Source organism: Heterodontus francisci, chromosome 7, assembly GCF_036365525.1.
Source record: "Heterodontus francisci isolate sHetFra1 chromosome 7, sHetFra1.hap1, whole genome shotgun sequence".
In the NCBI taxonomy this organism is placed as follows: Eukaryota; Metazoa; Chordata; class Chondrichthyes; order Heterodontiformes; family Heterodontidae; genus Heterodontus; species Heterodontus francisci.
Genome location: NC_090377.1, coordinates 129401562 through 129419373, shown reverse-complemented (window position 1 = coordinate 129419373; position 17812 = coordinate 129401562). Strand labels below are relative to the sequence as shown.

General features: G+C 43.2%; 1 protein-coding gene across 3 annotated transcripts in view; it reads right to left on the bottom strand.

The window, feature by feature from the left end:
• Positions 1 to 17812, bottom strand: part of LOC137372320 (receptor tyrosine-protein kinase erbB-4-like) — a 1059900-nt gene that overhangs the window by 426612 nt on the left and 615476 nt on the right. For all 3 annotated transcript variants that reach the window (XM_068036154.1, XM_068036155.1, XM_068036157.1), the window contains exon 5: positions 11749 to 11814. In XM_068036154.1, the coding sequence (XP_067892255.1) occupies positions 11749 to 11814 (66 nt within the window). The remainder of the gene's footprint in view (positions 1 to 11748; positions 11815 to 17812) is intronic.

The window sequence follows — 17812 nt, the reverse complement described above, 5'->3', positions numbered from 1 at the left end:
TGCTGTCACTCAGTTCTTCAAAACTCTGAAGTTCCTCAGGTAGACTTTCAGCTCCTTTCTTCAAGGATTTAGCAGCTGTTCTTCTTCCGACAGCAAATCCATCTCAATCGAAACTCCACAGGTGCGGTCTTCACCACAAGGCACACTTCTCCAGAACCTCCTCTGCTCTGCTCATGACAGTCTTGATAGTGTGGATTTACCAGTATTTCATTTACCTGTGCACTGTAAGGCCGGGACTGGTTAGTTGGCTACTTTAAGCAACAAATATAGCTCCTAGATTCTGTCTTCATTTACTTCTACTTATCAAAGCACCACTCCTGCCTGATCTGGGGGAGGTCTCTGTCTCTTTTTGTCTGGTTCTAACCAGTGTCAGTTTCCCCGGAAAGCTGAAGTTGTTTATCAGATTCTGTTTCAGTTTTGGTTTCCATTTCTATTTCAATGCTAGTTTCCCTTTCAGTTAGGGTCGAGAGAAAAACAAGCTTTGCAACCAAGGATTGTATCACACTACAGATTTGTAAAATAGCTTCTCTTCAAACTCTTCCTCACCAATCAAACAGAGTTTAACATTAAGAACAAGCCTTTACTGAAAGCGATGTTGGAGCTTTCAGGAGAGCAAATCCTGCTCCTGTACCTTGTCCAAACATATTCATCAGTAGCTACATGCCTTCATGCAAACCTTGCTTTCCTTGTGTATAGATATCCATAGAACAAGCATAACATTTGTCTACTTTTAAGTAAAGCATCAGCTTGGAAACAGTTCACGATTCAGATATCAGAACCGGGAGAGATGAACATTCTTACTAAAGAGGAGCTTGTGTATAGGGTGTGACAGGGACAAGTGGATGAATCTCTTTGGGCCCTCAAATTTAGTTTTGCAGTAACTAAGTCACACCATGTAGTTACACAATGGCAGATAGTTAGAATATTTAGCACTGAGAATCTCTAGAATAAAGTAATATATGTGTTTGTGTATATATTTTGTATATATATATAAACATAGGCCACTCTCATCTATTTGTGATCGGTGAACGGTTCTGCATTGATGCAAAGCCCAGTTGTGCAAGTAAAAATGGCAGACAGCAAGCTCAGTGTGTGTATATATATAAATATATATATATGTTTAATATAGTGAGACATGGTATACTGAAATTGTGTTTGTCACATCAAAACATCCCTACATGAGAAGGAAAATGACTTGAGTATTACTGATTGACAGTTCTATATTATGGAAGAAGCAGGTAGTTCAAGTTCACTTACAGTAAATGGTCAGCTCGCCTTGAAATTGCTGCATTCAATATTGATTCAGGGACTTGCCAATCCAAAGGAGGAGCAGAATCTTCTGCTTCTCCGAGTTGTGAGTCTGACCTGGGACCTGACTTTATACTTTGCAGAAAAGCACTGTAATCCTGAAACTGAGTGTTCACAGCAGCTGAGATGGAGATGAGGCTGCTAAAAGCAGAATTAAAAGGTTCTCAGTGAGGTTGCAGGCAGAGATTAGGCACTTTAGATCTATCAGTTACCAATGATCCATACGGTGTATTCTTTTTATCCTTTTGTGTCATCGGTAATGGAGGATTAATACACCAATTTTCATTATACGTGGGCAGTAATTTCACTATTACAGCTATCTTCTTCCATTCGCTTATTACAGTAAGTGAACTGAGATATTGGTATTTTTTTCATGCTGCAAATTGAGCTTCGCTTCATCCAGTTTTTACAGTAAATTTGTCGAACATATTTATGTGCGTGAGCTTGTTGTATGCGCATGTGTGAATGTGTTGTTGATCTACTGCTGCTGGAAAATGGATTGAGAACCAGGCATTGCTTTGGTAGCTTCTTCTTGTGATGTGATGATTTATCAGAGGGCATGAAATTCCTGGTGTAAGTTTTTCACGCATGATGAAAAAGTACAAATCCAAAGTGTTATAACTGAGGATATGACACAATAACTGACAGTGGAGGCCACCATGGTAACTTCGTGAATGCTGTCAGTAACAGTACTGTTAGACTTCTTAAAAGTTTTAGCTAAATTGCTTCCGATTCTGTTTTCAATTGATTACTCATGTGCATATCCATGTGTGTGGACATAGGCATATGTGTATGAATGTACATATGTGTGTGAATGTACATGTGTGTGTGCATATGTGTGCACGTGCAAATGTGTGTACATGTGTGTAAACACATACTCTAACACACATACACACACTGTTCTGAAAGTGCTTTTTTAATTGTTTTTTTTTGAGGACTCACTCATATTTCAGAATTATGGACATTGGTCCAACTGGGAAAACTGAAAAGATTCCATGGACGTGCTTTTTACAAGCGACACTGAGAGGTCTTGTTTGAAAACAAACCTTTACTGGATGTTACATGCCTTAAGCTCAATAAACAACAGATACCTTGGTGTCTTGGGGGAGATGTTTACTGAGAAGTGACTTATGGTAGTCAGGAGATTTCGCTTTTGGGATGTTTGTTTTGGTTCAGTTGGGGCGTGGACTGTGTTGAAAGCAGTTGGATTAGTAGCCTGCTGAAAAACACCCAGCTCCTCTTTCTCTACCTTTTTGAAAAAAACCCTGTGAATCCAGTGTTTGAGAACTAAAACCCCTGATGCCACATTTCTATGATACGCTTCTAGAAGGCCTGCCAGATTATTTCTCGATTCCGCCTGATAAGAACTGCTCCAGAAATTATTTCTAGTGATCCATCTATGTGTACTCATCCACAAGACTATATGGGACACAGCATATTTCCCCCTTTTTCTTCAAGAATTAATGAGTATTTTGCCAAAATATTGTTATTTTTTCTTTTTCTGTATAAGACCTCTGCAGAGAATATTTCTTTATTTTTATTTCTTTAACCAGTGTGTGTGTGATTGTGTGTGTTGGGTATTTAAAAAGGGGACTTTGATATTTCAATCTGTGTGTTAACGTTTTGCTTCTTTACTGGCTAAGTCTTGTTTTCTAATAAACTGATAATGTTGTTGTTTATTAAAGAAACCTGGTTGGTGTATTTTGTTCTGGGAAAAAGAGTAGAGTATATGATTGACCATATCGGTAACTGGGTAAACATTTAAATATATGTTGTGACCTGTGAATAAGTGGAACTAGAGAAAGAGACAGTGCACTCCTCCCACCTCAGTTGTAATAGATAATTGGGGGCTCTGTACGGGATAACCCAAAGCCGACGACATGCAACTGTAAGTGGGGGAATAATAACTGAAAGGAGGAAAAGGAAAAAACAGATTTCTTGTGGATTAGAATGATTACTGTAATGGATTTTTCAGTTGCTATGACCTCTCTGGAGAAAGAGGACTTATCCCTGAGTGACCTGAGAAACTTAACCAAGGTTAGGATAATAGCATTGGCAGAAAAGTTGGTGTTAAGAGTTAAGGATCTAAGAAAGAAGACATAATTGAGATAATAACACAGCATTTGAAATTGTCAGAAGAAAAAGGCAATCCAGATGATAATTCAGTTGAATTAGCTATGATTCAGTTGCAATTGAAGCAGCTTGAACTGGAAAGGGAAAGAGAAATGGAAACAAAAAAAAAACTTAAACTTGAACAGGAAAAAGAGATGAAAAAAACTTGAGCTTGAACAGGAAGGAGAATTGACAATGAAAAAACATGAACTTGAAGGAGGAAAGGGAAAAAACAAGAGCATTTCAAAGAGAAAAAGAAGAAAGGGAATTCTAATTAAAACAGCTGAAACTAAGTCAAAAGAGTGGCCTTGATTCCAAGGAAAATTCAGGTGAGGAAAGATCTGACTCCAGCCCAGGACCCAGTGGGCAGCTGTTTAAACTTGTGCAAGCTCTCCCGAAGTTTGAGGAAAGGGACGTAGAGGCCTTTTTCATTTCTTTTGAAAAGAACCCATGTAGAGAACCAGAAGGTTTCAACAGCCAGACAGGCAGCTGAGATCTCTGGTGATTACGAGCTTGTTTACAAGACCAAACCCTTTGTCCATCACACAGAGAGGGAGGAGAGAGACACAGAAGGAGGAGAAAGAAAGAGAGAGAGAAGGGGAGAGAGAGAGGTGGGAGAGAGAGAGAGAGAGAGAGGGAGAGAGGCAAAGAGAGCAAGGGGGTGAGACAAAGGGAGGGAGGTGGGAGAGACAGAGAGAGAGTGGGGAGAGAGATAGATGCAGAAAGGGGGAGATAGAAGGGAGAGAAATATATCAACATCACTCCTGACAGATGAACATTTATCTGGAATTCTCCACGTCACTACATCAAGTGTACAGGTAGATATTGACTATCTATGCAAACAAAAAGAATGGCAGGTATGTCATTAAATCACTGTTCAGCATAGTGACGAGAAAGTAAGTCAATAAACGAGTCTCCTCATTTAAAGCTTCTTCACAAAAATGCATATTTGTTGTTGTTTTGATTAATAGTAAGATAAATTTTTAATGCCTTTATCTTTCCAGAATTTTCTCCCCGGCCCCCTATGCAGGATAAAAATTGTAATGTGCCCCCCCCCCCCCACCACCACCGTGAAAAGGTTGGACACCCCTGTTGTATAAAGCCTTGGTTATACCTTACTTGGAGTACTGTGCACAGTTCTGGTCACCATATTATAAAAAGAATAAAGAAGCACTAGATAAGGTGCAAAAAAGATTTACTAGAATTTCTGTGCTGTACATTCTACATAATTCTATAGATATATGGATGTGTATGTTTATGTTGTGTGTATACCCAGGCATGTACCAGAAATACTCAACTTATTGTGAATGTTGCTCAATTGTGAAATGTGACAAATGAGGACTGATGTGCAAAACTCTTCACACAGAGGCTAACCAACACATGGACCCTCATGGAGTAGTGGTGGCTAGTTTGGTGTTATCATAGGAAATGTAGATTGGTGTTGGATGAATGAACTAAGGTCCAAATGACCTTCCTCGTCTTCACTTTCTCCTGATCAGAGCAAGATTTGACTAACCCACGCTCACATTGAGAAATCTGACAGCCGGAAGTGTATTTCAGGAATGAGCCCACACGTGGCCCATTATATTCCATCAGGTAAAATGAATTCTTGATATGCATTCCCGGTCTAATAGGGTTACGACAATAGCATGTTTTAGTAAAATGACTCCTCAGAGGGAACGGTGACAGTTCAGGTTTCATTCCGTTGGCTGCTCGCAGCAGTTGTTAGCAACAAGCAAAGATTTCTCTGGGTCCTCTCGTCTTCCAATTTCTGTTTGGTTCAGTCTATTTTTGGGAGGGGAAAGAGGGTTTCAGCCAGATCCTCCAATTCAATGTCATGAAGTTGTGGAAAGAATTAGGACATTATCTCACTGCATGATAACTTATTTTTCAAGCTTCAACGTAAGGCCCTGACTTTGGACGACAGCCTGAAGTGATCATTCAGTGACATTTCCAAATTTGAATGTTCACATTTTATGCTTTGTTATTATTCCTAGAAAATTGATTTTATAAAATATCAGCATGCAAATTAACATTGGCATAACATACAGAGGCTTCATCAGCAAACAATACCCTCCATTCCCAATCTAACTTGTGCGGACTTTCAAATATCTGTAAGAATAAAGGTCAAAATGAAAAATAATCAAAATCAATATCTCTGCTAAGCATGCATATTGTCATAGAAACACAAAGGTTTCAATCAAATCGCTTCCTTCTGGTAAAGGTGCAGTACTGCTCCCCATTGATCCAACTCTTTGCTTCAGTGATTTGGCATAGGGTGTTGCAGTAGCAATCAGCTCCATTGACTGACTGGTTAAATAACAGTCAGCCGCAATGACATGAATATTATCAGACCCAGGAGCGTTTTCAATCAAAATGTTGGACAGTTGTAACAATTTCTTTTTTCAAAAAAGTAGCTGAAATCTATAGCTATTAGTCCAGTGTGTTTCTTATTGTATTTTTCTGACATTACCAGCTTTAATTAAAAAGAAAAAAATAGCAAATGCGTCTGAAATCTGCTGAGCCAGCACATGCACGCACTGCGCTCAAAGTACTGGGTCTTCCATGGAAATACTTCGGACTAGTTGTAACATAAGGGTTGAAGTAGCACAGGGTGATGTTAAAACAACTAGCATTTATATAGCACCTTTAATATAGTAAAATGTTCCAAGGCGCTTCACAAGAGTGTAATCAATCAAAAGGTTGACACCGAGCCACATAAGGAGATAATAGGACAGGTGACCAAAAGCTTGGTCAAAGACATAGGGCTGGATTTTGTATAGGAGGCGGGGAGTGGTCTCGTGGTCTACAAGAAGGGGGGACCTGGGGGGGGGGGGGGGGGGTGGGAACTGGTTTCCGGTGGGGTCCTCCGTTGGCCACAAATTGCACTTGGAGGAGGGACCTCCCAACCCCAAGCCTGCTGGCAGGGTGCCTCGTTTTACAAGGCGGCCTCCCAGCACAGAGGAGCCTCCCCCCAGCGCCGTTAAGAACCCACTTAAGGGCCTCAGTTGGTTTCTGGGTGGGAAGGGCATCGTCGGCCTATCCCACCCCTGAGCAGATCACTGGGCGACAGGCCCTCCCCCCCCCATTGCGATACTCTGTGCCCCCCCCCAACCCCTGCCTCCAATCCCACTTCAGGGGGGCCTGTAAAATCCAGCCTCTAGTTCCTGAGCATTTTAAAGGAGGAGAGAGAGGGGTAGAGAGATGGAGAAGTTTAGGGAGCAAATTCCAGAACTTAGGGCCTAGCCGGTGAAGGCACAGCCGCCAATGGTGGAGCGATTAAAATTGGGGATGCTGAAGAGGCGCAGATATCTCAGAGGGTTGTCGGGATGGAGGAGGTGATCGAGATGGGGTGGGGAGTGACAATGGAGGGATTTGAAAACAAAGATGAGAACTTTAATAATCAAGGCATTGTCGGACTGGGAACCACTGTAGGTCAGTGAGGTCGGTGATAAGTTAACAGGACTTGATGCAAGTTAAAATATAGGCAGCAGTATTTTGGGCACAGAAAGGTGCAATAAAAGTGATTCTGAGTACCGGAACTGTAAATTCTGAGGAAAAGCTCTGGGACCTGGGCTTGTCATCTTTGGAAACGAAAGGTGATTTAATTGACATTTGCAAAATGATGAAGGGGATTTACACAAATTGATGAGAACAAATTCTGCATTACCGGTAGATCTCCCATAATAATGCGTGACAGTTTTATAAGTAGGAATTTTATCAACAAAGTGTTCCAGAGAAAACGTTACAGGAAGCAAGTGTGACACTCAGGATGTGCAGGCTACATGCAAGATCTATAAAGTATTATGTGTGATGAAGGCCTACAACAATTAGGCAGTTATGCTAGAACGCACTTGCCAGTGCTGTCTCTGCCTGACTAGGCGAGGTCAGTGTGCGGGCACCTCAGCTGCATGAGACAGGCTGGCACCTATACCAGTACGGGGACTGCTGGAAGCTGGTAGCTAGTTTCAGCCCATACCCGCCAGGGTAACAATTTCTGCACCCACTTCTTTGAAAAAAAAGTGTCTCAGCTTTGTGGGTCCAGGCTGCTTCCCTGGCTTGGTTGCCCCGCTCCGCCTCAACGGGGCCATTCCCGACCCCAGTCCTTCTGGAAGTTGGTACCATCTCATCTCACTGGACCCTAATGAGTTTGGGAAAATGGAAACTCCCAGCTTTAGAGAGGCTCTTGCGACCCCACCCCCCAACCCCCTGCACCCCCTCCCCCTGCTCTACTAGCTTTCTTTCACTGGCCAAACATAGGGTTGGATTTAGTCCAGCCGGCGGGCTCCCGGCCGCTGGACTGTCAAGGTGAGGGGAACATGGCCATGACCTTTCGGAGCTCCCCGGCACGATTCAATGGCACTCAAGCACGTAAATGCCCAGCACCAGGGTCCCTGTCTCCAAAAGCTGCTGGCCAATCAGAGGGCTGGCAGCTCAGTAAGGTGGCCACTGCCGGTACTACGGAAGGCCTAAGAGCAGTCCCAGCACTGGAGGCCAGGACCAAAGGTAAGCGAGGCGGGGTCACCGGGGTCAGTCTGGCAGGCACCTGCGATGGAGTATGGGGGAGGGTGAGTGATGAGTGTGGTGGGGAGGGGTGTTTGTCAGCAGGGGCCATCTGTGGGCCACAGATTGCCCACAGAGGAGGACATCTGACCCGCTCAAGCCTGCAGACAGGCCACCTCAATTCACTGGGTGATCTCCCCATGTGGCAGAGGCCCCCCCACCTCTCCCCCACACCCTACACCCCACCCCCCCACTCTGTCCCCGCCCCTGGCTTAATTCCAGCAGCAGTAGGAAGAGGCCCTTAAGTGGTTAATAATAGGCTACTTAAGGGCCTCAATTGGCCACTGGGCGGGAAGGCCGTCATTGGCCTTTCCCACCCCTGACTTCATCATTGCGATGGAAAGGTGACAGGCACTCTGTCCTCTGCCTCCCATCGCAATTCTATGGGCCCACCACCCTACACCCCCCCGCCTCCTAGCCCATCTCCGGGGGACACATTAAATCCTGCCCACAAGCTGGAGGCCAGCGTCTCCAGGCTTTAGGCCTGTTTCTGAGCTGGGAATCCATCAGAGATGGTCCAGTAAATTTACCTCTGAGGAACTTGGGGGCAAGAAAGGAAGTTAGTCAGAACTTGCGTACCTAAACAGTGAAATATAGTGAAAGATTAGGGAATGAGGTTCAAGCAAATGGTAATAACAGCTATTTAGTGACATTTTTGGATCTAGACCTTTTGAGGATTGTGATGTGATAAAAGATGAGAAGGTAGGTATGTGGGGTTGACCCATCAAGAGAGGACAGGATTATTGAACCCAGAGTTTTCCTTTTCCAAAAACCTTTTACATCCTTACATTCTAAGCGGTAAATTTTCCACTTGCCTGCACTTGACAAGAAAGCATCCACTGCTACACATACACATGAACCCATGATTTCCCATGCCTGCCAGGAATGCATAAGGGGAAAATGTCACCCTTATTATTTATTCCCTAACCCTCTTGTGCTCTGACAACATGTGCGTGTTAGAGTCAGTGATGGCCACCATTGAGAATCACAGACCTCCACATCCAGGACTTATCAACCCAGCAGTGAAATGATAGCAGTTCCAAAAAGGAGTCACAGCTCAACAACACAGCTTAACGGGAGTATTATCTCCTTTAGAAGTCAGCCTTGGCTCAGTGGATAACATTCTCACCTCTATGCCTGTGGGTTCAAGCCCCAGTTCAGAACTTGAGCACCTCAACTTGGCTGATACTTCAATGCAGGAGTCAGGAAGTGCTGCAATGTCAGAGGTGCCATCTTTTGGATGAGATGTTTAAACTTAAACCCCGCAATTGTAAAAGACCCACACAGCACATTTTGAAGAATAGCAAGGGGAGTTCTCAGGTCGTTTAGCTCATTGCTGTTTGTTTCCCTGCATTACAATTGTGACCATACTTCAGAGTACTTCATTGGCTGTGAGGTACTCAGGAACATCCCACGGTTTTGAAAGACATTACGTAAATGCAATTCTTTCTTTCCTGATACAAACTGAATCCCAATCGGTTTACATGTAATACTGACAAGTTGGCACAGAGGCATGGCATGTTGGTGCCCTGTGTGATACACCAAGGTTCGAAGCAGTGCAGTCAATTCCCTATAGTCTGAGTGACTGGTCGCTGCAATGTCATAGTGGGGGGAATGTGGGGGAGAGAAGAGACTAGGCACTTGCCAACAAGGAGTGAAATCTGCAGGTAAATCGGACTCCTTCACATCCGAGCACTGGCATCATGTTGGGAAAATATGGTTTATCTATCCTGTTGGATGAAAAATGGATGGTATTGGACTGATCGTGTTAATAGGCTGTGAAACTATACATGGTAAATGAAAATTACCCTTATCTTTAAGCACTTAACAGAACAATATCTCATAGACATGCTTGAAGGAGAACTGAACATTTCACATCCCATTTCTATTACAGTAGCATCTCCAGAGAGAGCTATGCTTTCAGAGGCAGGGGTCTGTTATAAATGAGGCAAAAGGCATGTCTCCAGACACAGGCAGCACCACCTCAGGAGCCAGCTACCTACGGTAGATGTTGCTCCTCATCAGGTGCTGTCCTGGAAGAGTGAAACAAGCCTGACTTTCATTCAATACAGATTTTTAAACTCATCATTTCCCTCCTCAGAGGCTGACAACCTGCAGCATGTTTTTTTTTTTAAAGCATTTTCTGATTGATTGACAGATTTGCAGCAAATGCTGTTTTTTTTCTGGGTTCAGCTGTCTCCTTTCTTGGGCAAATAGTCCACAGTTGAAAGGATGCCATCCGGGAGTCAGATGGCTTCTGAAAGTGCAAGGGAAGCGTAAAGAGACAGCAGATATCTACAGGGCCATGCTAAAAGGGGGAAAAAGTAGTGCTGGATTAATTTATAGTGAATGCACTCCATTAGAGTCTCTCTGCCCGATATCAGGGGGTTAAATTTGCTGGACCGCCATCTTGAAGCAAACTCTACTGCCCAGGTTCTCTCAGAGTGGTCCGGTAACTAATAATTCTTCATCAAAAATGGAACGAACTTGCAAAGAAAAGGATGTGGAAGACATGAAGAGTAAATATTATACACCAAGATTATCCATCCATCCTCGGTGAAATGCTAAGAGTGAGATCTACGATGGGAGAGAGTGAGGCACAAAGCAAACACACTCAAACATATGCTGAAGTGTTTATTTTTCACGATGAGATACTTCCAAGTAGCTTATATTTTATGACCAAATGATTCAAGATTGAAATGTAAATGACTGTGTAGAAATATGTCCAGCATTCTTTGGATTAATTACTTTGTCGACTATTTTAATGGATGTATTCAAAATAAGTGGCTTAAATAATAAAATAAACCCAACTGTTATAAAACAGCAGATAGTGTAATGTTATACAAGCACAGCCTTCGCACACTAATGTAACAGCCATTTCTAGGCTTCTATTTTTGGAAGGTTAGTTAAATTCCTGTGCGTGCTATTTTAACAGTCACTGCACATTTTAAATGGAGAGTCAGAGGAGTTTCAATCTATTGAAGTGTTGCCTATTTGAATGAATGCTAGTTTGGTTTGTTTGCATTCGCTTTAGCTAACCCAGCCTCTGAAAAAAATAATTAATTCAGTCCTTATATGCATAAAATATTTATCTCCAATCACCCAGTACTCACCTCTTGTTCAGTGTTTAAATCAATTTGATTTGATTTAGATTTAGAGATACAGCACTGAAACAGGCCATTCGGCCCACCGAGTCTGTGCCGACCATTAACCACCCATTTATACTAATCCTACACTAATCCCATATTCCTACCACATCCTCACCTGTCCCTATATTCCCCTCCACCTACCTATACTAGGGGCAATTTATAATGGCCAATTTACCTATCAACCTGCAAGTCTTTTGGCTGTGGGAGGAAACTGGAGCACCCGGAGGAAACCCACGCAGACACAGGGAGAACTTGCAAACTCCAATTGAGGCTGTAAAACTAAAGATTGTGAATTACAAAGTAAACCCTCAAAATAGATTATTCCCTTTTGATAAAGCTACTTTGCCAAGTTTACTAAGATGTGGCCTTTATCCGTACAGCTGACTGTTCATTACAATTGCATGGCATAAGAGCACCAGCATAGACTACTTGGGTTGTATGGCCTGTTTTTGTGCTGTGGATTCACTGTAAAAAAAAATGTAGTTGCGAATGTACTTAGCAAGGATCTGATCTTACAAGCAAGACTTTTAATCACATGAGTTATTGCGTAAGTGATATCTACAGGCCCACTGTGTGAATTCACCATGAAAATATGTGCTTTAGGAAAAATACTCACGGGTCTGACATTGATTCGCCGATGGTCCCCAGCAGCGGCCATTGCACGACTTGTGGCATCTCCCACCTACACACAGCAACCACAATGACACCAAGTTAGCACCATTAGCACACCAAACATAATGACCTACCTTCCAATAGTGAATACATTTCAAAAGTACTTTCATTATCATGAATTCCCAGGATGTGGACGCCACAGGCAAGGCAATGATATATTGGCAATCTCTAATTGCCTTTGAGAAGTTGGTGGTGAGCCACCTTCTTGAACAGCAGCAGTCTGTATGGTGAAGGTACTCTCACAGTGTTGTTTACAGTCTCCATATTACAAGAAGGATATAGAAACACCGGAGAAAGTGCAAAAAATATTTTCAAGGATGATCAGGAATAAGAGGTTACAAATTTCTGGGAAAACTGAACAAACTGAGGCGCTTTTCTCTAAAAAACAAGACTGAGAGGTGAACTGATAAAGATCTAAAAATTCCGAAGGGCTTGACAGGGTAGATGTAAAAAAGATGTTTCCATTTGTGGGGGAGTTGAAAACAAGGCCATAAATAGAAGATAGTCACCAATAAATCCAGTAAGGAATTCAGGAGAAACTTCTTTAGTCAGAGAATGATGAGAATTTGGAACTCATTACCACATGGAGTAGTTGAAGCAAAAGACAAAGAGAAAAAATACTTGCAATGGCTTTCACAGTCTCAGGATGCCTCATGGTGTTTACAGCCAATTAAGTATTATTGAAGTGCAGTTGCTGTTGCAATGTAGGGAATGTGGCAGCCAATTTGTGCACAGCAAGATCCCACAAGCAGTAACGTGATAATGAGCAGATCGTCTGTTTTCAGTGATGTTGACTGAGGGATAAATATTGATCAGGACAGCCGGGAGAACTCCCCTGCTCTTTTTTGAAATAGAACAGTGGGATCTTTTGACAACCACTTGAAAGAGCAGATGGGGCCTTGGTTTAACGTCTCATCTGAAATACGGCACCTCCAACAGTGCAGCACTCCCTCAGTACTGCACTGGAATGTCAGCCTAGATAAGTACATGAGGCAAAAAGCAATAGACGCATAAGTTAAGCCTAATGGCCTGCTTCCGTGCTGTATAGTACATGTTATATTATGAAGCACTTTGAGGCATCCTGAAGACGTGAAAAGCACGAAACAAATACCAGTTTTTCCTCTTTCCAAATGCCTGCTCTATATGAAGCTGTATTTTTTTCTGAATTGCAGATATCTTTAAGGATCAAAGATTCTCCACACTAATACAGAACTAATATGCGGTGTTTTCGCTCTGCAAGAGATGTTGACTAGTGTCTGTATATCTGATCACACACATTGATTTTCAAGTGATTAACCTAATGTTGAGGTTAACTATAGAGAACGTCCTCGCGGAGCCGTGCGATATGTGTTTAAAAGGTTCAGAAATCCAATAAAGCCTCAACAGCAAAAGCCACAGACAACAGCCTGTACTTTTATACCACCTTTCACATAACAGGACATCTGAAGCTGGTTTACAGGCAGGAGGCCGGGGATGGGACTTTCAGCAGGAAGAGGGAGAGAAGGTCAGTGACGGTCTGAGGTAAGGTTTTTTTTTATCATCCTTTTGAGATCTGCTACACTTTGTGTGGCAGCTGCTAGATGCCATTTCAGAGAATGACTTCAGTTGCTCAAGCAATGCTTTATTCATGTTAACTGTCACTGGAATTTTTATAAATATTTTCTCTCCCGAAGCAGTTGATTGATGCTGCGATGTGATTCCACAGGCACTACCAGCTGTTTAACACCTCACTTTAGCGGTCATTCTTTATGCAAGCGCCTGGAGAGTGAGCATCTCCAGGCTACTTACCTCAGCAGAGCAGAAGGGAGCCGCCAACATAGAAAAGTGGCGAGGAACGGGAACACAGGCTGATCTTCCCTTCACTGGACAGGGCATTATGATGGTCAATTAAACCACTCCCATTGCCACCCATGTTGAGAACTGGTAACTCCACCCAGACTAGTAGAACCTTCCCATATGACTAAGCAGCAGACTGTACAGTTCATTTATCCATTGCATTGGATCACTAAAGAAGACTCATTGGAGCTACTGTCTTACTATTGGACACCCGGGTAAATTCAACCAAATTAAAGGGTTTGACAGGGTAGATGCTGAGGTTTTTTTGTCCTGGCTGGAGAATATAGAATCAGGGGTCATAGTCTCAGAATTAGTTTTATTTTAATCGTTCATGGGATGCAAGGCCAACATTCATTCCCCAAACCTAATTGCCCTTGATAAGGTGATGGTGAATGAACCGCTGCAGTCCATGTGGTATAGGTACACCCATAGTGCTGTTACGAAGGGAGTTCCAGGATTTTGACCCAGCGACAGTGAAGGAATGGCGATATAGTTCTGTGTCAGGATGGTGTGTGGCTTGGACAGGAACTTGCAGGTGGTGATGTTCCCATGCGTCTGCTGTCCTTGTCCTTCTAGGTGGAAGAGGTCGCGGGTTTGGAAGGTGCTGTCAAAGGAGGCGTGGTGGGTTGCTGCAGAGCATCTTATAGATGGTACACACTGCTGCCACTGTGCGTCGGTGGTGGAGGGAGTGAATGTTCAAGGTGTTGGATGGGGTGCCAATCAAGCAGGCTGCTTTGTCCTGGATAGCGTCGAGCTTCTTGAGTGTTGTTGAAGCCATACTCATCCAAGCAAGTGGAAGGTATTCCTACACACTCCTGACTTGTGCCTTGTAGATGGTGGACAGGTTTTGGGGAGTCAGGAGATGGGTTACTCACCACAGAATACCCAGCCTCTAACCCGCTGTTGTAGCCACAGTAATTATGTGGCTGTTCCAGTTTAGTTTCTGGTCAATGGTAACCCCCAGGAAGTTGATAGTGGGGTATTCAGCGATGGTAATGTCATTGAATGTCAAGGGGAGATGGTTAGATTCTCTCTTACTGGAGATGGTCATTGCCTGGCACTTGTGTGGCGTGAATGTTACTTGCCACTTATCAGCCCAAGCCTGGATATTGTACAGATCTTGCTGTATATGGACACGGACTTCTTCAGTATCTGAGGAGTCACGAATGGTGTGGAACATCATACGATCATCAGCAAACAACCCCACTCCTGACCTTATGATGGAGGGAAGGTCATTGATGAAGCAGCTGCAGATATTTGGCCCTCGGACACTACCTGAGGAACTCCTGCAGCAATGTTCTTGGGGTGAGATGATTGGCCTCCAACAACCAGAACCGTCTTCCTTTGTGCTAGGTGTGACTCCAACCAGTGCAGAGTTTTCCCCTTGATTCCCATTGACTTCAGTTTGGCTAGGGCCCCTTGATGCCACACTTGGTCAAATGCTGCCTTGATATCCAGGGCAATCACCTCTTGAATTCAGCTCTTTTGTCCATGTTTTGACCAATGCTGTAATGAGGTCAGGAGCCAAGTGACCCTGGCGGAACCCAAACTGAGCATCGGTGAGCAGGTTATTGCTGTTTAAGTGGTGCTTGATAGCACTGTCTACGACACCTTCCATTACTTTGCTGATGAGTGAGAGTAGACTAATGGGGCGGTATTTGGCCGGGTTGGATTTGTCCTGATTTTTGTGGATAGGACAATTCTACTGGGCAATTTTTCACATTGTTGGGTAGGTGCCAGTGTTGTAGCTGTACTGGGACAGCTTGGTCTGGTGTGCGGCTAGCTCTGGAGTACAAGTCTTCGGTACTACAGCTGGGGTGTTGTCAGGCCTTTGTTGTATCCAGTGCCTTCAACCATTTCTTGATATCACGTGGAGTGAATCGAATTGGCTGAAGACTGCAATGAGGAGCAATTTCTTCACTCAGTGGGTTGTGAATCTTTGGAATTATCCACCTCAGAGTACAATGAGTTGTACTCATTGAGTATATTCAAGACTGAGATCAATAGATTTTTGGACACTGAGGGAGTCAAGGGATATGGGGATAGGGAGCAAAAGTGGAGTTGAGGCAAATGATCAGCCATGATCTTACTGAATGGCTTGTGAGGGCGGTAGGGCCTACTCCTGCTCCTATTTCATACATTCTTATATTAACCCCATTAATTACTCTAAAAAACAAATACGCCAGCTGAATTTACAAGTGTTCTCTGTCGATATATGATAGGATACACTTCTAATGACTTCGCAAAAACACTGAGAAAAGGTTGAAAAGGCAGACCAAAACTTGTCAACCCAACCCCACTTGCACAGATCATCCTGTCTACAGACAAAAGTAAAGGAAGGCTTTCAGTTGCTTCTTGCAAAGTTTTCTCAGTGATGATTTACATTTTCCTTCAGCCTCCTGAATCTAAACATAGAAGTGTGGCAATTGTTCCAATGTGAAACCCAGCTTGTGACCGCTCATCAACTTTAGGATGTATCAATAGAAGTCCATTCATCAGAGTCCAATCTTCATTTTTTTTTAATACCAGGGCTGTAGGGAAAGAGCAAGGGGAGTGGGACTAATTGGATAACTCTTTCAAAGAGCTGGCACAGCACAATGGGCCGAATGGCCCCCTTCTGTGCTAAGCGATTCTATGATACAGACATCTAGTTACACCAGATAAAAGCAGGCCGCAGGAGCTCAGTGCTAAAAGGTCATTGACCATCTATAGTGCACCTGTCAATGCTTGGACATTCTTTTCCAGCTGTTGCTTTCTGCAGAGGTTATAGAGATTTGTCCTCGTTAGGGTCATTTTTTTCCCCCCTGATTTCTCGAAAATGATATCTCAGTTGTTTCTTTGATGGGTTCAAAAGGTTATTGCTGTAATTACACATCTTGTCACAGGCCTTGTTTAAGTGTCACGTTGTTGCTGCATTAGAGTTCATTTAAGGTAATTATCTCTGCAAACTGTGGCTGGCTGGCATCGCCTGTGTATAATTTGCTGTCATTCCACACCATCTGTTTATTTGTACCATGCATGTATAGGTTGCTTGTTCAAAATACATTTTAATGTTAATGTACTTCACGGGAAGCAAAGATGTCTTCATTTACTCTTGTCCCCTTTTTACATATTTTTACATGGGCTGTCCTACTAATGATTTCAAAAAGAAATTGGCAAAAGGTTCAGCAGAAGAATAAGATTTCCCAATCAATCCTCACCTACCCACACAATGGGACATCGGAATCTGTTTGACATACTTACTATTTTTTTTAGTAAACACATTCCTTCTGCCTTTCCTGTTTTCTTTTACTGTCCTTAATTTGTAAATATAAGCTCTTGTGCTTAAACTCTACACAGCTTACTTGGATCCACTTTATATAGGTTTGATGTTACCTTCTTGCTTTTGTACATATGCTACTAGAACCTAAAGCAAAGGTCCCATTAGCTTTCTTAAGGTTTTAATCGACATGTGCAGCCACTTTTAATGACCTGTGTATCTGCACAAATCAAACTCCCTCTAAAATCCTACACTCAAGGTGCATTTTCTTTCCCTAGTCTATGTATTACTTCACAGTTGTCTACATTAAACTGCATCTGCCACCTATCTGCCCATCCTGCTAGCCTATCCACATCCTCTTGTACCTTTTCCCCATTCTCATTATAATTTGTCACATCCCCTGTTTTGGTGTCAGCATTTCCAAAACCATTCCCTCAAATTCTAAGAACATAAGAAATAGGAGCAGAAGTAGGCCATTCGGTCCCTCAAGCCTGCCCTGCTATTCAATAAGATCATGACCGATCTGCCCCAACCTCAACTCCTCTTTCGTGCCAAATCCTCATAGACCTCAACTCCCCGATATTTCAAAAATCTATCTACCTCCTATTTAAATACTTTCAGTGATCCAACCTCCACAGTGGCGCAGTGATTAGCACCGCAGCCTCACAGCTCCAGCGACCCGGGTTCAATTCTGGGTACTGCCTGTGTGGAGTTTGCAAGTTCTCCCTGTGACCGTGTGGGTTTTCTCCGGGTGCTCCGGTTTCCTCCCACAGCCAAAGACTTGCAGGTTGTTAGGTAAATTGGCCATTATAAATTGCCCCTAGTATAGGTAGATGGTAGGGGAATTGAGGGAAGGTGGGGATGTGAGAGGGTAATGGAGGATTATAAATGGGTGGTTGATGGTCAGCACAGA